General features: G+C 38.2%; 1 protein-coding gene across 17 annotated transcripts in view; it reads left to right on the top strand.

The window, feature by feature from the left end:
• NUCB2 (nucleobindin 2) overlaps positions 1-17,410 on the top strand; it is a 56,883-nt gene extending 39,473 nt beyond the window's left edge. For 10 of the 17 annotated variants that reach the window (XM_065528435.2, XM_005578504.5, XM_005578502.5 and 7 more), the window contains 4 exons: positions 625-714; positions 16,021-16,191; positions 16,790-16,871; positions 17,299-17,410. In XM_065528435.2, the coding sequence (XP_065384507.1) occupies positions 625-714; positions 16,021-16,191; positions 16,790-16,871; positions 17,299-17,306 (351 nt within the window). In that variant the 3' untranslated portion in view covers positions 17,307-17,410. Of the gene's footprint in view, positions 1-624; positions 715-16,020; positions 16,192-16,789; positions 16,880-17,298 lie in introns of those variants that run through there. The other 7 variants (XM_065528437.2, XM_045371547.3, XM_074014141.1 and 4 more) reach the window with 2 other exon arrangements.
• Positions 17,411-19,180: the final 1,770 nt, after the last annotated feature.

Genomic DNA, 19,180 nt, shown 5'->3' with positions numbered 1-19,180 from the left:
AATTTTTGAGCTGTAAATGCCAAATTGGGATGTCTGTTGACTGCTGACATCCCAACTATCAAGTGAATTTCTTTGACCATTATACAGTACACCTTTGTAATGAAATTTGCCACAGGCTGTAACAACTATGCAAGAGGATTTGGAGTGGTTGTCAGCTTTAGTTTTGATTTACGTAATTGTGTTTTTTTAAGAAAAAGTGTTGAGAGCATTTTAGTTTAACCTCCTTTACTCTTGGCTAAAACTGTCCTCTTTCTAGAATGGTTCTTTTTCTTACTGAAGAACTTGGCTTCAAGAGGGATTATACATATTATGGTAAAGTAGGAAGACGATACCAGTCAACCACTCAGATCAGCTGACTGAAACTTAGTGGTTTTGGGGGCATTAGGTATATAGATATCTCATATTTTCCAATTTGAATTATATAGAAGAGAAAGATATTTATTTTGTAATTCTAGTATAATGTTGAGTGCTCTGTTATTTTTTTTCCCCCAGTTTCTGTGGATGTTAGGTGAGTCCTAATTTCTGTATGTTTATGTAGTGGCATCTATTACAAGACAGTTGATAGTGTCTAAATAATATGAGAAAGATTTACTTTGTATTATGTATACATTTTCTTTTAATCAGGTTGATACTAACAAAGACAGATTGGTGACTCTGGAGGAGTTTTTGAAAGCCACAGAAAAAAAAGAATTCTTGGAGCCAGATAGCTGGGAGGTAATAGAACCTACTCTATATGAGATGTATGGTTCAACAAATTCTGCGTCAGTCTATTGTACTTTTAACTTTTATTCCCCATTATGTTTGCATGTATAGTCTTACTATCTTGGGTTTTTTGTATAAATGTCACTATAAAATAATGAACTTGATTTCTTGGAAAGCTTGTAGCAATTTATTTCTTGTTTATAATCACACTGCATAAAATTAGAAGTCTTTTAAACATTATACTTTTTTTCAAAGTATAAAATAGGATTCATTATTGAAAATTAGAAATATAGATACATTGAAAGAATAAGAATTCACCTATAATTTTACTGCTCAGAGGTAGATTCTCAGGTTATGCATTGTATTATGTTAATTTGGAATAGTATGCAGTTTGTATATATAGTATATTCACATATAGCATACAGTATGTAAACAATGTATTGTCTCATTTTAAATTCACACATATACATATATTCATATTTATTTATTTATTTATTTATTTATTTATTTTTGAGACAGAGTCTTGCTCTGTCACCCAGGCTGGAGTGCAGTGGCACTACCTCGGCTCACTGCAACCTCCGCCTCCTGGGTTCAAGCAATTCTTTGCCTCAGCCTCCCAAGTAACTGGGATTACAGGTGCCTGCCACCACACCTGGCTAATTTTTGTATTTTTAGTAGAGACGGGGTTTCACCATCTTGGCCAGGCTGATCTTGAACTCCTGACCTCATGATTCACCCACCTCAGCCTCCCAAAGTGCTGGGATTACAGGTGTGAGCCACTGCATCAGGCCGGTCATATTTATGTATTTTTTAAAATGGCTTCATGCTGTATAAATGACTTTGTATGTTGATGAAATACTTTTTTTTTTTTTTTTTTTTTTTTTTGAGACGGAGTCTCGCTCTGTCGCCCAGGCTGGAGTGCAGTGGCCAGATCTCAGCTCACTGCAAGCTCCGCCTCCCGGGTTCCCGCCATTCTCCTGCCTCAGCCTCCCGAGTAGCTGGGACCACAGGCGCCGCCACCTCGCCCGGCTAATTTTTTGTGTTTTTAGTAGAGACGGGGTTTCGCCGTGTTAGCCAGGATGGTCTCGATCTCCTGACCTTGTGATCCGCCCGTCTCGGCCTCCCAAAGTGCTGGGATTACAGGCTTGAGCCACCGCGCCCGGCCGATGAAATACTTTTTAAAAATTTAACAATATTTCACAAACTTTTTTAATATCATTCTTCAAAAACATGATTTTTAAAATGGCCACCTAACATGCAGTTATATGGCTGTAGCATAATTTATATATCCATTTCTCCAGATTTAGACATTTTGGGTAAATTCCAGTATTTTACTGTAATGACACTATGATGACTATCCATTTCTCCGCACATTTTTGGGCAATCTGTAATGATTTCCCTGGGATTAACTCCCAGGAATAGAACTATTCTTAAGATTTATGAACAGTTGTTTAAATTTCTCAGTATATCTTGGCAGATTGCTCCAGAAAAGTATATCAACTTGTAACACAGTCAACTGTGTTTGAATGAATGCTTAGACAACTTTGAAAAGAATAGTTGAGAGGCACCAACCAAAATGGATGGAAGAAAGAACATAGTCTTTTTCTACATAAAAACTGAAAAGATTACTATTTAAATTAAAATTTTAATTGTCCAGAAAATTGTTTGAGAAAGGGTGAACAGCTATTCTAGTTTACCCAGGACTAAGGAATTTCCAAGGATGTGGAACTTTTCATTGCTAAAACCAGACATTTTTGGGCAAATTGGGACAGTTGGCCCCTTTAGTTTGACATCAGAAAAGTCAACCTCTTTTTGTATTGGTTTTGTCTTAACATTTGAAATGTTTCTTGACTTTAGTGAAGAAGAAGAATGCTAAAATTATTTGTATATACATTCCCTTTAGTGTGTCTGGTAGACTAGAAGATCAATAGATAATTACATACTTAACATTTTGACGTAATTTCAGATTTACAAGAGTTGCAGGAATAGACAGAAAATCCCTGAATACATTTCAACCACATTTAACTATGTTTGCTTTATCTTTCTCTCTTTTTCCCTCCTCTCTGTTTTTAATTTCTATGTGTGTATATGTATAACATATAATTATGTTGTAATGTATGTATGTATGTATATGTATGTATATATATAAACATATGTATATATGTACATATATATAAAGTTTTGAATTGCTCGAGAGTAAATTACACATCATGCCACTTTAACCTAAAATACTTGAGTGTTTATTTCTTGCAAACAAGGATTTACCTTATATAATTACAGTAAAATTATCAATACTACACACATCTCTAGACTTCTCCGATCTCTAGACTTAATGAGATTTTGTCAATTTTCCCAACAATATTCTTTATAACAAAAGAAAATCCAAGATGATACATTGAATTCAGTTGTAATGTCTTTCTAGTCTCCTTCAATCTGAAACAATTTTTCAAGAGGACAGACTATTATGTTGTACAGTGTCCCTTGAATACCACAGAAGAGATGCTCAGTGTATCCTATTAGAAGGCACATGTTGAGGATCCCCATAACTGGTAACGGTAGCTTTAATCATTTTACTAAGGTGGTGTCTACCAGATTTTTTGACGTAAAGTTATTATTTTACCTTTCGTATTTTAAAAAGTATCTTGTCTAGCCCACCATAGTGAGAGAATCAGAAGTCAGTTTTTGTTTTTTTATTTTATAAATACAGACCAGGTCTCACTATATTGCCCAGGCTAGTCCCGAACTCCTGAGCTCAAGGAATCCTCCTGCCTCAGCCTCCCCAAAATGTGTGAAACACTGTGCCTGGAAAGAAGTCAGCGTTTTTTTTTTGTTTTTTTTTTTTAATAATTTTAGGAAAAGTAAAGACAGGTTCTCGCTCTGTCACCCAGGCTGGAGTACAGTGGTGTGATCTTAGCTCGCTGCAACCTCTGCCCCAACGCCCTTCAACCCACCCCGGCTCAAGTGATCCTCCCACCTCAGCCTCCTGAGTAGCTGAGACCACAGGCATGCACCACCATGCCTGGATCTTCCTTTTTTTTTTTGTATTTTTAATAGAGGCAGGATCTTGCCATGTTGCCCAGGCTGGTCTTGAACTCCTGAGCTCAAGCAATCTGCCCGCCTTGGCCTCCCAAAGTACTGGGATTACAGATGTGAGTACTGTGCCCAGACAGAAGTCAGCTTTAAAAAAAAAAAAATTCATTCAACATCATATCAAAAATCTTTTCACGTAATATTTGTAAGCCTTATTTTAAAAGCTATGGAGGTATATAAACATTTTTTCAGGGTTAGACATTTAGATTATTTCATTTTTTAATGCTATTTTAAAAAGAAAATGCTGCTACAAATACATTTTTGTATAAAGCTTTTTATGTGATTAGGGTTGTTTTATGGGGTAGAGTCTCAGTGTAGCATTACCAGGACCCAGGGAATATTTTTAAGGCTTTTAAGGCTTGAACATCCTGATATACTGAAAGCAAGGAAGTCCCTAAAGAATGATACAGACATGTCACAAAGACACAAAAGTCAGTTTGAAGAAACTCCCATTGGCCAAATCTGGGACAATTTGAACATGGAAATAATGATGATAAGGATTAGAACTTATTGAATAAAACAAGAAGACACGAGTCTACACCGATATAAGTAGAGGGATAGAGAAGGGCGAATTCTTCTGCAAAATTGCTTTTCAAAAGACTTATACCAATTTATAAATCCACCATTAAAAATATGTACACTCTTTAAACATATCAGAGCTGAGCATGGTGGTGCCCACCTGTAGGCCCAGCTACTTAGGAGGCAGGAGGACAGCTTGAGCCCAGGAGTTTGAGACCAGTCTGGGCAATGTAGTGAGACCCTGTCTCTAAAAATAAAAAAATAAAAAAAAATACTTTGAGAATATGTGAATGTATTATGATGTCCATTGATGATTCTAGCTAAAATTATTACTGTGATGGTAGACAAATGGAGATTTTCTAACCTGATCATCCCTTCTACATTTGTTAGTTGGCTTTCTACTGTAATGAAAAGCTATTCCTTCCCCCTTGACCTTCTATTTATATTGGTGTAGACTCGTTGTTTCTTTTATTCAATAAGCTCTAATCTTTACCATCATTGTTTCCATACTCAAATTGTCCCAGACTTGGCCAGTGAGAGTTTCTTCAGACTGGCTTTTGTGTCCTTCTGACATGTCCAAATCATTCTTTGGAGACTTTCTTACTTTTAGTATATCAGGATGTTCAAGACTTACCTTATCCTTTCCCTCACCCAACCCAGAGTGACCCATTTTTCTGAGGAGCCCTGGTTCCTTTTAGTGGAGATGGATACTGCAGACCAAGATCTGGGCTCTGGATGTGCTCCTTGCTACTGCAGTGTCATTGCTTCCAAGGTCTTGTCAGATGACAGAGCTGGGGAATTAAAAGAATATGTATATAATATAGATGTGTATATGTACACACATACATGCACACATACACACATATACACACCTATATAATATTCATTTCTGCATATCTATTAATATATATTAAAACTCATGAATTTACACTGATATCTCCAATTGCAATCCAACACCTCTGACTTCTTTTTTTTTCATTTTAATTTTTTAAAGTTCAGGGGTACGTGTGCAGGTTTATTATATAGTTTATATATATAAACTCGTGTCCTGGGGTTTTGTTTTACAGATTATTTTATTACCCAGGTATTAAGCCCTCATACCCATTAGTTATTTTTCCTGATCCTCCTCCTCCTCCTGCCCTCTATCTTCCCATAGGCCCCAGTGTGTGTTGTTCCTCTCTATGTGTCCATGTGTTTATCATTATTTAGCTCCTACTTATAAGTGAGAACATGCAGTATTTGGTTTTCTTTTTTTTTTTTCTTTTTTTTTCTTTTTTTTTTTGAGACGGAGTCTCGCTCTGTCGCCCGGGCTGGAGTGCAGTGGCCAGATCTCAGCTCACTACAAGCTCCGCCTCCTGGGTTCACGCCATTCTCCTGCCTCAGCCTCCCGAGTAGCTGGGACTACAGGCGCCCGCCACCACGCCCGGCTAGTTTTTTGTATTTTTTTTAGTAGAGACGGGGTTTCACCGAGTTAGCCAAGATGGTCTCGATCTCCTGACCTCGTGATCCGCCTGTCTCGGACTCCCAAAGTGCTGGGATTACAGGCTTGAGCCACCGCGTTGGTTTTCTGTTTCTGCATTAGTTTGCTAAAGATACCGGCCTCCAGGTTCATCCATGTTCCTACAGGGGACGTGATCTCGTTCTTTTTTATGGCTGCATAGTATTCCATGGTGTATATGTACCACATTTCTTTATCTACTCATTTAGGTTGCGCATTTAGGTTGATTCTATGTGTTTGCTATTGTAAAGAGTGCTGCAATGAACATATGTGCAACGACTTTGATTTCAACTTAACATTCTATCTTTTGCCATATTTCATGCAAAACCTAACTCCCTGTTCCTTAAAAATATTTCATTTATTCACTCAATCCTAGAATGTACAAGAAGTTTCAGAATACTAATCCATGCCTCTGTAAAATGAGACTTTAAATTTTGTTTAGATTTTGTTGTTGTTGGGGCTAGTGCAGTAGCTCATGCACATCTCAGCACTTTGGGAGGCCAAAGGGGGCGGATCACCTGATATAAGGAGTTTGACACCTGGCCAACATGGTGAAACCCTGTCTCTATTAAAAATACAAAAATTAGCAGGGGGAGTGGTGGCGCATTCCTGTAATCCCAGCTGCTTGGAAGGCTGAGGCAGGAGAATCACTTGAACCTGGGAGACGGAGGTTGCAGTGAGCCGAGATTGCACCTCAGCACTCCAGCCTGGATGACAGAGCAAGACTCTGTCTCAAAAAAAAAAAAAAGATTTTGTCGTTGTTATTTTTAACATGAAGGCATATTGTACAAATACTATGATCAAAAATTACTTGGGTTAGTTCATTTTTTTCCTCTCTGTTCCGTGGGTTATTTTATTCATTTAAAATAAAAGTACTATTTATTTACTTCTGTTTTTCTATTCAAGTTTTAGGATTTTCCTGTCTTGTTGATTTTAATTTTCTTTTCTTGAGTATGTGAAACATTAACACGTTTCCAAAAATTGAATCTATACAGAAAAGGTGTATTCAGATAAGTTTTTTCTTTTTTTTTAATAATTAAAATTTATTGTGTGTGCATACATAGTATGTGTATATATTTACGGGGTACTTAGATATTTTGGTAGAGGCATGCGATGTGTAATAATTACATAATGGAAAATTGAGTATCCATCCCCTCAAGCATTTATCCTTTGTGTTACAAGCAATCCAATTATACTCTTTTAGTTATTTTCAAATGCACAATTAAATTATTATTGACTATAGTCCCCCTGTTGTACTATGAAACACTGGGTTTTATTCATTCTATTTGTTTTTGGTACCCATTAACCGTCCCCACCACTCCCCAACTCCACACCTTTCCCAGCCTCTGGTAACCATCCTTCTATTCTCTAGCTCCACGAGTTCAATTATTTTGATTTTTAGATCCCACAGATAAGTAGGAACATGTGATATTTGTCTTTCTGTGCCTGGCTTATTTCACTTAACGTAATGACCTCCAGTTCCATCCATGGTGTTGCAAATGACAATCTCATTCTTTTTTTATGGCTGAAGTAATACTCCATTGTATATAAGTACCACATTTTCTTCATCCATTTATCTGTTGATGGATGCTTAGCTTGCTTCCAAATCTAAGCCATTGTGAACAGTACTGCAACAAACATGGAAACACAGATATCTCTTTGATATACCAATTTCCTTTCTTTTGGATTAAGATTGCATTAAGATTGCTGGGTCATATGTTAACTCTATTTTTAATTTTTTGAGGAACTTCCACACTGTTCTCCATAGTGGTTGTATTAATTTACATTCCTACCAACAGTGTACGAGGGTTCCCTTTTTTCCACATCCTTGCCAACATTTGTTATTGCCTGTCTTTTGGATAAAAGCCATTTTAACTGGGGTGAGATGGTATCTCATTGTAGTTTTGATTTGTGTTTCTCTGATGGTCAGTGATGTTGAGCACTTTTTCATATGCCTGTTTGCCATTTAATGTCTTCTTTTGAGATATGTCTACTCAAATCTTTTGCCCATTTTTGTCAGATTATTAGATAATTTCCTATAGAGTTGTTTGAACCCCTTATATATTCTAGTTATTAATCCCTTATCAGATGCATAGTTTGCAAATATTTTCCCTCATTCTGTGGGTTATCCCTTCACTTTGTTGATTTTTTGCTTTGCTCTGCAGAAGCTTTTTTACTTGATGTGATCTAATTTGTCTATTTTTGCTTTGGTTGTCTGTGCTTATGGGTATTACTCAAGAATGTTTTGTCCAGGTCAGTGTTCTGGAGAGTTTCCTCAATGTTTTCTTGTAGTAGTTTGATAGTTTGAGGTCTTAGAGTTAAGTCTTTAATCCATTTGGATTTGATTTTTGTATAAGGCAAGATATAGGTATCAAGTTTCATTCTTCTGCATATGAATGTTCAGTTTTCCAGCACCATTTATTGAAGAGATTGTATTTTCCCCAATGTATGTTCTTGGCACCCTTTTCAAAAACGAGTTTACAGTAGGTGTGTGGGTTTGTTTCTGGGTTCTCTATTCTGTTCCATTGGGCCTGTATGTCTGTTTTTATGCCAGTACGATTGTGTTTTGGTGACTATAGTTCTGTAGGATAATTTGAAGTCAGATGATGTGATTCCTTCAGTTTTGTTCTTTTTGCTTTGGTTATTCTAGGTCTTTTGTAGTTTCACATAAATTTTAGGATTGTTTTATCTATTTCTGTGAAAAATGTCATTGGACATTTTGATATGAACTGCATTGAATTTGTAGATTGCTTTGGGTAATATGGAGATTTTCACAACATAGATTATTTCAATCTTTGAACATGGAATATCTTTCCATTTTTTGATATCCTCTTCAGTTTCTTTCATCTGTGTTTTATAGTTTTCATTATAGAGATCTTAACTTCTTTGGTTAATTCCTATGTATTTAATTTTATTTGTGGCTATTGTAAATGGGATTAATTTTTAAGTTTCTTTTTTCAGATTGCTTTATTGTTGGCATATAGAAATGCTGCTGATTTTTGTATGTTGATTTTGTATCCTGCAAATTTACTAAATTTATCAGTTCTAATAGTTTTTTTGTATGTGGAGTCTTTAGGTTTTTCCCAAATACAAGATCATATCATCTGCAAACAAGGATAGTTTGACTTCTTCCATTCCTGTTTGGATGCCCTTTATATCTTCTTCTTGTCTGATTGATCTAGCTAGGACTTCCAGTATTACATTGAATAACAGTGGTGATGGTGGACATCCTTGTTGTGTTCCAGATCTTAGAGGAAAGACTTTCAGTTTTTACCATTCAGTATGATATTAGCTGTGGGTCTGTCATATATGCCTTTTATTATATCAAGGTATGTTCCTTCTATACCCATTTTTTGAGGGTTTTTATCATGAAGGGATGTTGAATTTTTTCAAATGCTTTTTCAGCATCAATTGAAATGATCATATGGTTTTTGTTCTTCTTTTTGTTGATATGATATATCATATTGATTTGTGTATTTTGACCCATCCTTGCATCACAGGGATAAATCCCAGTTGGCCATGATGTATGATCTTTTTAATGTATTGTTGAACTCAGTTTGCTATTATTTTGTTGAGTATTTTTGCACTGATATCCACCAGAGCTATTGCCTTGTACTTTTCTTTTTTTGATGTGACTTTGTCTGGTTTCGGTATCAGGGTAGTACGAGCCTTGTCAAATGAGTTTGGAAGTATTTCTTCCTCCTTTAGTTTTTGGAATAGTTTGAGTAGGATTTGCATTAGTTTTTCTTTAAAGGTTTGGTAGAATTCAGCAGTGAAGCCATTGGGTCCTGGGTATTTTTTTGCTGGGAGACTTTTTATTATGGCCTTGATCTCATTATTTGTTATTGGTCTGTTCAGGTTTTGGATTTCTTCCGAGTTCAATCTTGGTAGTTTGTATGTGTCTAGGAATTTGTCCATTTCTTGTAGATTTTCCAATTTATTGGCATATAGTTGCTCATAGTAGCCATTAATGATCCATTGAATTTCTGCAGTACCAGTTGTAATGTCTCCTTTTTCATCTCTGATTTCATTTATTTGGGTTTTCTCTCTTTGTCTCTTAGTGTGGCTAAAGGTTTGTCAATTTTGTTTAACTTCAGAAAACCAACTTTTTGTTTCATTGATCTTTTATATTGTTTTCTTCATTTCATATTCATTTATTTCCACTCTGATCTTTATTTTTTCGTTTCTTCTACTATTTTTGGATTTAGTTTGCTCTTGCTTTTCTAGTTAAGATGCACTATTAGGTTATTGAGATTTTTCTTCTTTTTTTGATACAGACAGTTATAACTATACATTTTCCTCTTCGTACTGCATTTGGTATGTTGTTTCCATTATCATTTGTTTCAAGAAATGTTTCAATTTCCTTCTTAATTTTTTCATTGACCTACTGGTTATTCGGGAGCATACTGTTTCATTTCCATGTGTTTGTATAGTTTCCAAAATTCCTCTTATTATCAATTTGTAGTTTTATTCCATTGTGATCAGAGAAGATGCTTAATATTATTTCTATTTTATGAATTTTTTTTTTTTTTGAGACAAAGTCTTGTTCTGTTGCCCAGGCTGGAGTGCAGTGGCACTATGTCAGCTCACTGCAACCTTCACCTTCCAGGTTCAAGCAATTCTTGTGCCTCAGCCTCCCAAGTAGCTGGAATTACAGGCGCATGCCACCACACCCAGCTAATTTTTGTATTTTTAGTAGGGATGGGGTTTCACCATGCTGGCCAGGCTAGTCTTGAACTCCCAACCTCAAGTGATCCGCTCACCTTGGCTTCCCAAAGTGCTGGGATTACTGGCATGAGCCACCATGCTCAGCAGAATGTTTTAAGACTTGTTTTGTGACCTACCATATTGTCTATTTGTCTATTTATTTATTTATTTTTGAGACAGAGCCTCAATCTGTTGCCCAGGCCAGAGTGCAGTGGGGAGATCTAGGCTCACTGCAACCTCTGCCTCCTGGGTTCAAGCGATTCTCTTATCTCAGCCTCCTGAGTAGCTGGGATTAAAGATGTGTGTCACAATGCTCGGCTAATTTTTGTATCTTTTTAGTAGAGATGGAGTTTACCATATTGGTCAGGCTGGTCTTGAACTCCTGACTTCAAGTGATCCACCCACTTCGGCCTTCCAAAGTGCTGGGATTACAGGTGTGACCCACCGTGCCTGGCCCATATTGTCTATCTTTGAGAACGATCTATGTGCTAAGGAGAAAAATGTGTACTCTATAGCTGTTGGATGAAATGTTTGTTAAATATCTATTAGATCCATTTGATTTATAGTGTAGACTGTGTCCAATGTTACTTTGTTGATTTTCTGTCTGGGAGTTCTGTCTAATGCTGAAAGTGGGGTGTTGAAATCTTCAGCTGTTATTGCATTGAGGCCTGTCTTTGTCTTTAGGTCTAATAATATTTGCTTAATATATCTGGATGTTCTAGTGTTGGGTGCATATCTGTTTATAATCATTATATCTTCTTGCTCAATGGACCCATTTATCATTTTCTTTGTCTCTTCTTAGTTTTTGTCTTGACCTCTGTTTTGTCTGATGTAAGTACTGCTCTTGCTACTCCTGCTGTTTTTTGGTTTCCATTGGCAGGGAATATCTGTTTCCATCTCTTTATTTTCAGTCTGTATATCTTTATAGGTGAAGTGTGTTTCTTTTAGGCAACAGATCATTGGGTCTTGTTTTTTCATTTATTCAGACACTCTATATCTTGATTGAAAAGTTTAGTTGATTTACTTTCGAAGTTATTATTACTGATAAGTAGGGACTTACTCCTGCCATTTCGTTATTTTTCTGGTTGTTTTGCTGTCTTCTTTTTCTTCCTTCCTGTCTTCCTTTCTGTGAAGCTGATTTTCTCTGGTGGCATGCCCTAATTTCTTGCTTTTTTTGTATGTGTATCAATTGTATGTTTTTAGATTTGAGATTACCATGAGGCCTGCAAATAATATTTTATAACCCATTATTTTAAATTGATGACAACACTGATTGCATAAACAACCATGCAAAAAGAAAATAAATACTTTACACTTTCACTTTATCCCCCTGCTTTTTAACTTTTTGTTACTTTTTTTTTTTTTTGAGACAGAGTTTCACTCTCCTTGCGCAGGCTGGAGTGCAATGGCAAGACCTCAGCTCATTACAACCTCCGCCTCCTGGGGTCAAGCGATTCTCATGCCTCAGCCTCCTAAGTAGCTGGGATTACAGGCATGCACCACCATGCCCAGCTAATTTTGTATTTATAGTAGAGATAGGATTTCTCCATGTTGGTCAGGCTGGTCTCAAACTCCCAACCTCAGGTGATCTGCCCACCTCAGCCTCCCAAAGTGCCGGGATTACAGGCATGAGCCACCGCGCCTGGCCTCATTGTTACTTTGTTTTTTTTGTTGTTGTTGTTGAGTCAGAGTTTTGCTCTTGTTACCCAGACTGGAGTGTAATGGCGCTATCTCAGCCCACCACCACCTCTGCCTCCTGGGTTCAAGCGATTCTCCTGCCTCAGCCTCCTGAGTAGCTGGGATTACATGCATGTGCCACCATGCCCGGCTAATTTTTTGTATTTTTAATAGAGATGGGGTTTCTCCATGTTGGTCAGGCTGGTCTTGAACTCCCAACCTCAAGTGATCTGCCTGCCTCGGCCTCCCAAAGTGCTGGGATTACAGGCCTGAGCCACCGCTCCCAACTGTACTTTTTATATCTTATTTTATTGCCTGTCTTGAAAAGTTGTAGTTATTATTTTATTTATTTTTAGTTATTTTTGATTGGTTCCTTGTTTGGCCTTTCTACTTAAGTCAAGAGAAGTTTATATACAGCAATTACAGTGTGATATTATTCTGTGTTTTTCTGTGTGCTTACTGTTACCAGTGAGTTTTGTACCTTCAGATGATTTCTTTGTTCTCATTAACATCCTTTTCTTTCAGATTGAGGAACTACCTTTCACATTTCTTGTAGGACAGGTCTGGTGTTGATGCAATCCCTCAGTTTTTGTTTATCTGAGAAGGTCTTTATTTCTCCTTCATGCTTAAAGGATATTTTCAGTGAATATACTATTCTAGGGTAAAAATAATTTTTTCCTATCAGTGCTGCAAATATTTCATACCAGTCTCTCTTGGCCTGTAAGATTTCCACTGAAAAATCTGCCACCTGAGACAGAGTCTTGCTCTCTTACCCCAGCTGGAATGCAGTGGTGTGATCTTGGCTCACTGCAACTTCTGCCTCTCAGGTTCAAGTGATTCTTGTGGTTTAGGCTCCCGAGCAGCTGGAATTACAGCTGTGTGCCACCACATCTGGCTAATTTTTATATTTTTAGGTGAGATGAGGTTTTTCCATGTTGGCCAGACTGGTCTTGAAATCCTGGTCTCAAGTGATCTGCCCACCTCTGCCTCCCAAAGTGCTGAGATTACAGGTGCGAGCCACTACGCCTGGCCAGGATCATTTCTTTGTACTTGACCTTTGGTAGTTTGATTATTAAATGCCTTGAGGTAGTCTGACGTGAGTTAAATCTGCTTGGTGTTCTATAACCTTTTTGCACTTGAATGTTGAAATATTTCTGATAGTATTCCTTTGAATAAACTGTCTACCCTTATCTCTTTCTCTGCCTCCTCTTTAAGGCCAATAAAACTCCTATATTTGCCCTTTTGAGGCTGTTTTCTAGATCTTGTAAGCATGCTTTCATTGTTTTTCATTCTCTTTCCTTTGCGTCCTCTGTATTTTCAAATAGCCTGTCTTCAAGCTCAGTAATTCTTTCTTCTGCTTGATCAGTTCTGCTATTAAGAGACTCTGATGCATTCGTCAGCATGTCCATTCCATTTTTTAGCTCTAGAATTTCTGCTTGATTCTTTCTAATTATTTTGATCTCTTTATTAAATTTATCTGATAGAATTCTGAATTCCTTCTCTGTGTTATCTTGAATTTCTTTGAGTTTCCTCAACACAGCTGTTTTGAATTCTGTATCTGAAAGGTCATATATCTCTGGTTCTCCGGGATTGGAACCTGAAACCTTATTTAATTCATTTGGTTAGGTCATGTTTTCCTGGGTGGTGGTGATGTGTGTAGATGTTTGTTGGTGTCGGAGCATTGAAGAGTTAGAAAGTTATTGTAATCTTCATATTCTCGGCTTGTTTGTGCATGTCCTTCTTCGGAAAGCTTTCCAGGTATTCCACGGGACTTGGGCCCAAAGTCTAGTAATTCTGTGATTTTTGCAGACTCTTAAAAGTACCACCTTGGTGGTCTTGGATAAGATCCGGAAGAATTCTCTAGATTACCAGGCAGAGACTCTTGTTCTTTTCCCTTGCTTTCTTCCAAACAAATGGTCTCTATCTGTGTGCTGAGCCACCTGGAACTGGAGGTGTGGTGATGCAAGTACCCTTATGGGCATCACCATGGAACTGTGCTGGGTCAAGCCTGAAGCCAACATGTCACTGGGCCTTGCCCAAGGCCCTTTCCTTCATGGTGGCAAGTTCCCCCAGATCCTGAATGTGTCCAGAGATGCTGTCTGGAAGCCAGGAAATGGAGTAAAAAACCCTGGCAATTTACTTGATGTTCTATTTTACTGTGGCTAAGCTGGCACTCAAACCACAGTACAAAAGCCTTCCTGCTCTTCACTCCTCTTTCCACAGGCAGAGGACGCTCTCCCTGTGGCCATTACCACCACCACCTCTGGTCCACACGGGGTTCTGCCAGCCACTGCTAATATTTACTGAAAGCCCAAGGGCTTTTCTGTCACCTTGCAGTAAATGCTGCCAGGCCTTTATCCTTCAGGGAAGTTGGCTTCCCTCTGGCCCAAGGCGAGTCCAGAAATGCTGTCCAAGAGCCAAGGCCTGGACTTGGGGACCCCAAAAGCCTGCTTGTTGCTCTACCCTGTTGTGGCCAAACTGGTACCTAGGATGCAAGACAAAAATCACCTTTACTTCCCCTCTGCTTTCCTCAAACAGGGGTCTCTCACCATAGCCACTACAGCTGGGAATGTGCTGGGTCACCGCAAAGCCAGCACGTCTCAGAGCCCGAGACCCAGAGCATACTCCCTGGGTCTTGCCCCTGGTTATTCAGGGCCCAAGGGCTCTTCACTCAGCAAGTGATGAAGCCTGCCAGGACTGCTCCCTTAAGGCAGCAGTTTTCCTTTTGGGCCAGGGTATGTCTAGAAATGTCACCTGGGAGTTAGGGCCTGGAATCAGGACCTCACAATTCTGCCTGGTGCCCTAATCAGGACCTCACAATTCTGCCTGGTGCCCTATCCTACTGTGGCTTAGCTGGTATCCAAGATGTAAAACAAAGCCCTCTTTACTTTTTCCTCTCCTTTCCTCAAGAAAGGAATCACTTTCATAGCCGCAAGCTGTACTGCCTGAGGTTGGGGGAGGGGTAGCACAAGCATCCCCTTAGCCTCACCAGCTGGTATCTCCCCTGGTCACCTGCTACCCTAGTTCACTGTCTCTCAGCCCAGCCTAGCACTAGGAGTTGCCTAGGAATTATAGTCCTTCTTTCCTAGACTGCCTTTCAAGTTTACCTAGGGCCCCAGAGCACTTTAGCCCACATGGTGAGGCTTGCCAGGAAATTCAGTACCCATTGCTGGCATGGGCGATTCTCCTCTGGCTAGGGCTGGTTCAAATGCTCGTATGCATGGTCACTGGTGGAGCCCAGCACACCTTTATTCTCTGCTGTGACAGGGCAGCACTGAGTTCAATGTAAAGTCCCCTAGTCGCTATGCTCCTTCCCCAGAGGGCACAGACTCTCTGTGCTGCAGGTCTGCTGCGAGGGAGTGGGGGAGAGGTGGCATAGGTGATTCAAGACTGTCTCTTTGGCCCTTCTCAATGTCTTTGTAGGTGATATGAAGTTGAAACCAGGTACTGTGAGTGCTCACCTGATGTTTGTTTCTTGTGCTTTTCTGTGTGCAGACAGCTGTTAAAATTTGGTGTTTCAGTGAGGAATGGGGGGGAATGATAAATTTTATTTCTCTTCCCACGTTCTCTTTGTCTCTTTTACCCAGTTCTCACTCTTTGCCTTTAGTCGTCAATCCCAGAAGAGAATCTCTGAGTTTCTCTTCCTGTTTTTTCTTTTGTTCAAATGAGTACATAAATATATATTACTTATTTCCCCTTCCTTCTTACCCCAAAGGCATAATCCTATAGATACTCTTTTATACTTTGCTAACCATAGAATTTTAAAGCTCAATCAGACTTTATTGTTGTAGTTTTGAGATTATTCTTTCCTCATTTTTTTCTTTTAGACATTAGATCAGCAACAGTTCTTCACAGAGGAAGAACTAAAAGAATATGAAAATATTATTGCTTTACAAGAAAATGAACTTAAGAAGAAGGCAGATGAGCTTCAGAAGCAAAAAGAAGAGCTACAACGTCAGCATGATCAACTGGAGGCTCAGAAGCTGGAATATCATCAGGTGGCATTTTGTCAAAAGATTATGGCATTAAAAAAGATTTTAGGTTCTTTGTTAAAAGCCTGTGTTTTTGTAACATATTTCATTGTACTATAGTACCCTGCTATTGCTATAGTATTTTAAATTTTAATACTTTAAAACTGTTTTGTGGAATATTAATCTAAATTTTATTTTATATTACTTTATTTTATTTTGAGACAGCCTGTCTCCCAGGCTGGAGTACAGTGCTGTGATCATAGTTCACTGCAGCCTCAAACTCCTGGGCTTAAGTGATCCTCCCACGTCAGCCTCCCCAGTAGCTAGGACTACAGGTGTATGCCAGTGTTCCTGGCTAATGTTAATATATTTTGTAGAGACCAGGTCTCACTATGTTGCTGAGGCTGGTCTCGAACTCCTGGCCTCAAGTGATCCTCCCACCTCGGCCTCTGAAATTGTTGGGACTACAGGCGTGAGCCACTGCACCTGGTCAAATCTAAATCTTATCATTTGAATATCTTTGTTTTAGAAAACAATTTTCAGTTACTTTGTTGTGCTTTGTCAAAGGTCACACATATGGTAGAAAATCAAGTTATACTTTTAACTTTCGTTTTCTATTCACCAGGTCATACAGCAGATGGAACAAAAAAAATTACAACAAGGAATTCCTCCATCAGGGCCAGCTGGAGAATTGAAGTTTGAGCCACGTATGTAATTTTGTTTGATTATTTATTTAGGAAAATAAATTATTGTATCAATTGAAGTCCACATTTATTACAAATATAATTTCAAGTCATGAAGACAGTATGTTATTTTCTGTGTGTTTTTTCTAGTATCAGAGCAATTTAGATTACAGAAAAATGAAAATGCCTCTAAAAGTTTTATGCAGCAGCAAATTTTAAGTGCTGTATCATTTGTATAATTTGACAACCATATTTATGGTAAAATGATTTATTTCAACATTATTTGTAATTCTTTCTAATTATATTAATCTTACCAGAGAACATGTTTTTAAAAATTGTAATCTATGGTTAGCTAAGCATATTTTTTAAAAGAAGTATATTTGTATATGAAAGAACATTCAGAATAAAGGAAGATACTTTTAAAATAAGAATTTTTTTTTTTTTCCAACAGACATTTAAAGTCTGAAGTCCACCAGAGCTCGGAAGAAAGCTGTTAACTCAACATCTATTTCATCTTTTTAGCTCCCTTCCTTTTTCTCTGCTCAATAAATATTTTAAAAGCATATTTGAAATAAAGGAAGATACTTTTTAAATGAAAACACTTTTTTGGGGACACAGATATTAAAGGATTGAAGTCTATCAGAACCAGGAAGAAAACAAACTCACTGTCTGCTTTCTGCTCTCACATTCACACGTCTCTTCTATTTTTTTTTTTTTTTTTTTGTTCTCCTTTAGTGATTTAATTAAGTGGCTTTATGCCATAATTTAGTGAAACTATTAGGAGCTATTTAAGTGAGAAAACTCTGCCTCTTGCTTTTAAATTAGATTGCTCTCACTCATAAACGTAGATATTCTTTTATGGGTGCTTATCATTCTTTCTTTCAATAAATATTTCTTTGATATTAACAATTCTGAAAAGGCCATAGTATTTCCCTGTGTTTCCTGGTAACTTTTTTCTACTTTTGGCAACCTCAACTGCTAGAAATTCTTCACCTGAATCATTTTTGCTACCATTTCAGGTCATTTTTCATTCTTTTTTATTTTGCTCTATACTTTATCATTTAAGATTAGGTTCTGTTACATATAACAGAAAAACCAAAGATAACAGTGGTTTAAACTAAATAGGAGTTATTTTCTTACATAAAAGAAGTCTAGAAGTAGGTGGTGTCCAGGTTCCTATCTTTCTGCTCTGCTATCCTCAGTGCATGATTTTTATCCTCAGGTTACCTCACTCTCACTGTTCAAGTTTGCTCCTGGAGGCAGTGGGGAAGGCAAGAAACTGGACTTTCTCTGCTTGAGTCAGCTTCCCTGAGGCCATTTTCCAGAACCAGCAGCACCTGAACTTATGTCTCGACCAGAACTGGGTCACACTGATGGCCACACCTAGCTGCTAGGGAGGCTGAGAAGTCCATGTGGCAATGTGACCAGATAAAGTTGGATTATTTTACTAAGGAAGAAGGGAAGAGGGAATGTTTGGTAGGCAACTTTCAATTTGAACCTCAGCCACCCTTGTTGGCTACCTAAATTTCTGTGTACCGTCTTCTTCCGAGATAGAAAACACTCACCCCTCTCTCCCTGAAGAGAAACCACTAGAAATCCAGCCCATTATTGCATATTAGATGAAAGACCATGCTATCTGGAGACAGTCCCCTCTGTCATGTTAGGGTATGGCTCCTTGTGTTCTGGCCACCTACAAACTGAAAGACAAGTTTTCTGCCCCAAGAGTGCCAGATGCATAATGCAAAGGTGCAGGAAAACTCACTTTGAAGCTTTTTAGAGACAGGGTCTTACTGTGTTGTCTGGTCTAGAGTACAGTGGTATGATCATAGCTTACTGCAGCCTTGAACTCCTGGGCTCAAGTGATCCTTCCACCTCAGTCTCCCTAGTAGCTAGGACTACAGGCACACGCCACGAATGCCTGGCTAAACATTTTTTTTGTAGAGATGAAGTATTGCTACGTTGCTCAGGCTGGTCTTAAACTCCTGGTCTCAAGCAATCTTCTCCCCTCAGCCTCCCAAAGCACTGGAATCACTTGGTGTGAGCCACCATGCCCAGGACCCCTAAAATTGATCTTTTAGAAAAGGGGAGAATTAGAAATACAGTGGCCACTGATCCATAGCAATTGGAAAGTACTGCTTGGCAAAAATAATTAAATCTCTCTGCTGTAGTTCATGAATATATTCCTTGATTTGCCCATCAGGCAACCCCTGATTCACCTTTCTGAGAGGAATTTCTTTATCTAATGTCCTCAGGGGGCCTTGGTTTTACTTTCTGGGTGGTTTTTATTGTACATTAATTTTCAGACACAGTCTGCATGGGCATTGGAAAGTATA

Source organism: Macaca fascicularis, chromosome 14 (genome assembly GCF_037993035.2).
Source record: "Macaca fascicularis isolate 582-1 chromosome 14, T2T-MFA8v1.1".
In the NCBI taxonomy this organism is placed as follows: domain Eukaryota; kingdom Metazoa; phylum Chordata; class Mammalia; order Primates; family Cercopithecidae; genus Macaca; species Macaca fascicularis.
This window is presented reverse-complemented; position numbering and strand designations above follow the sequence as displayed.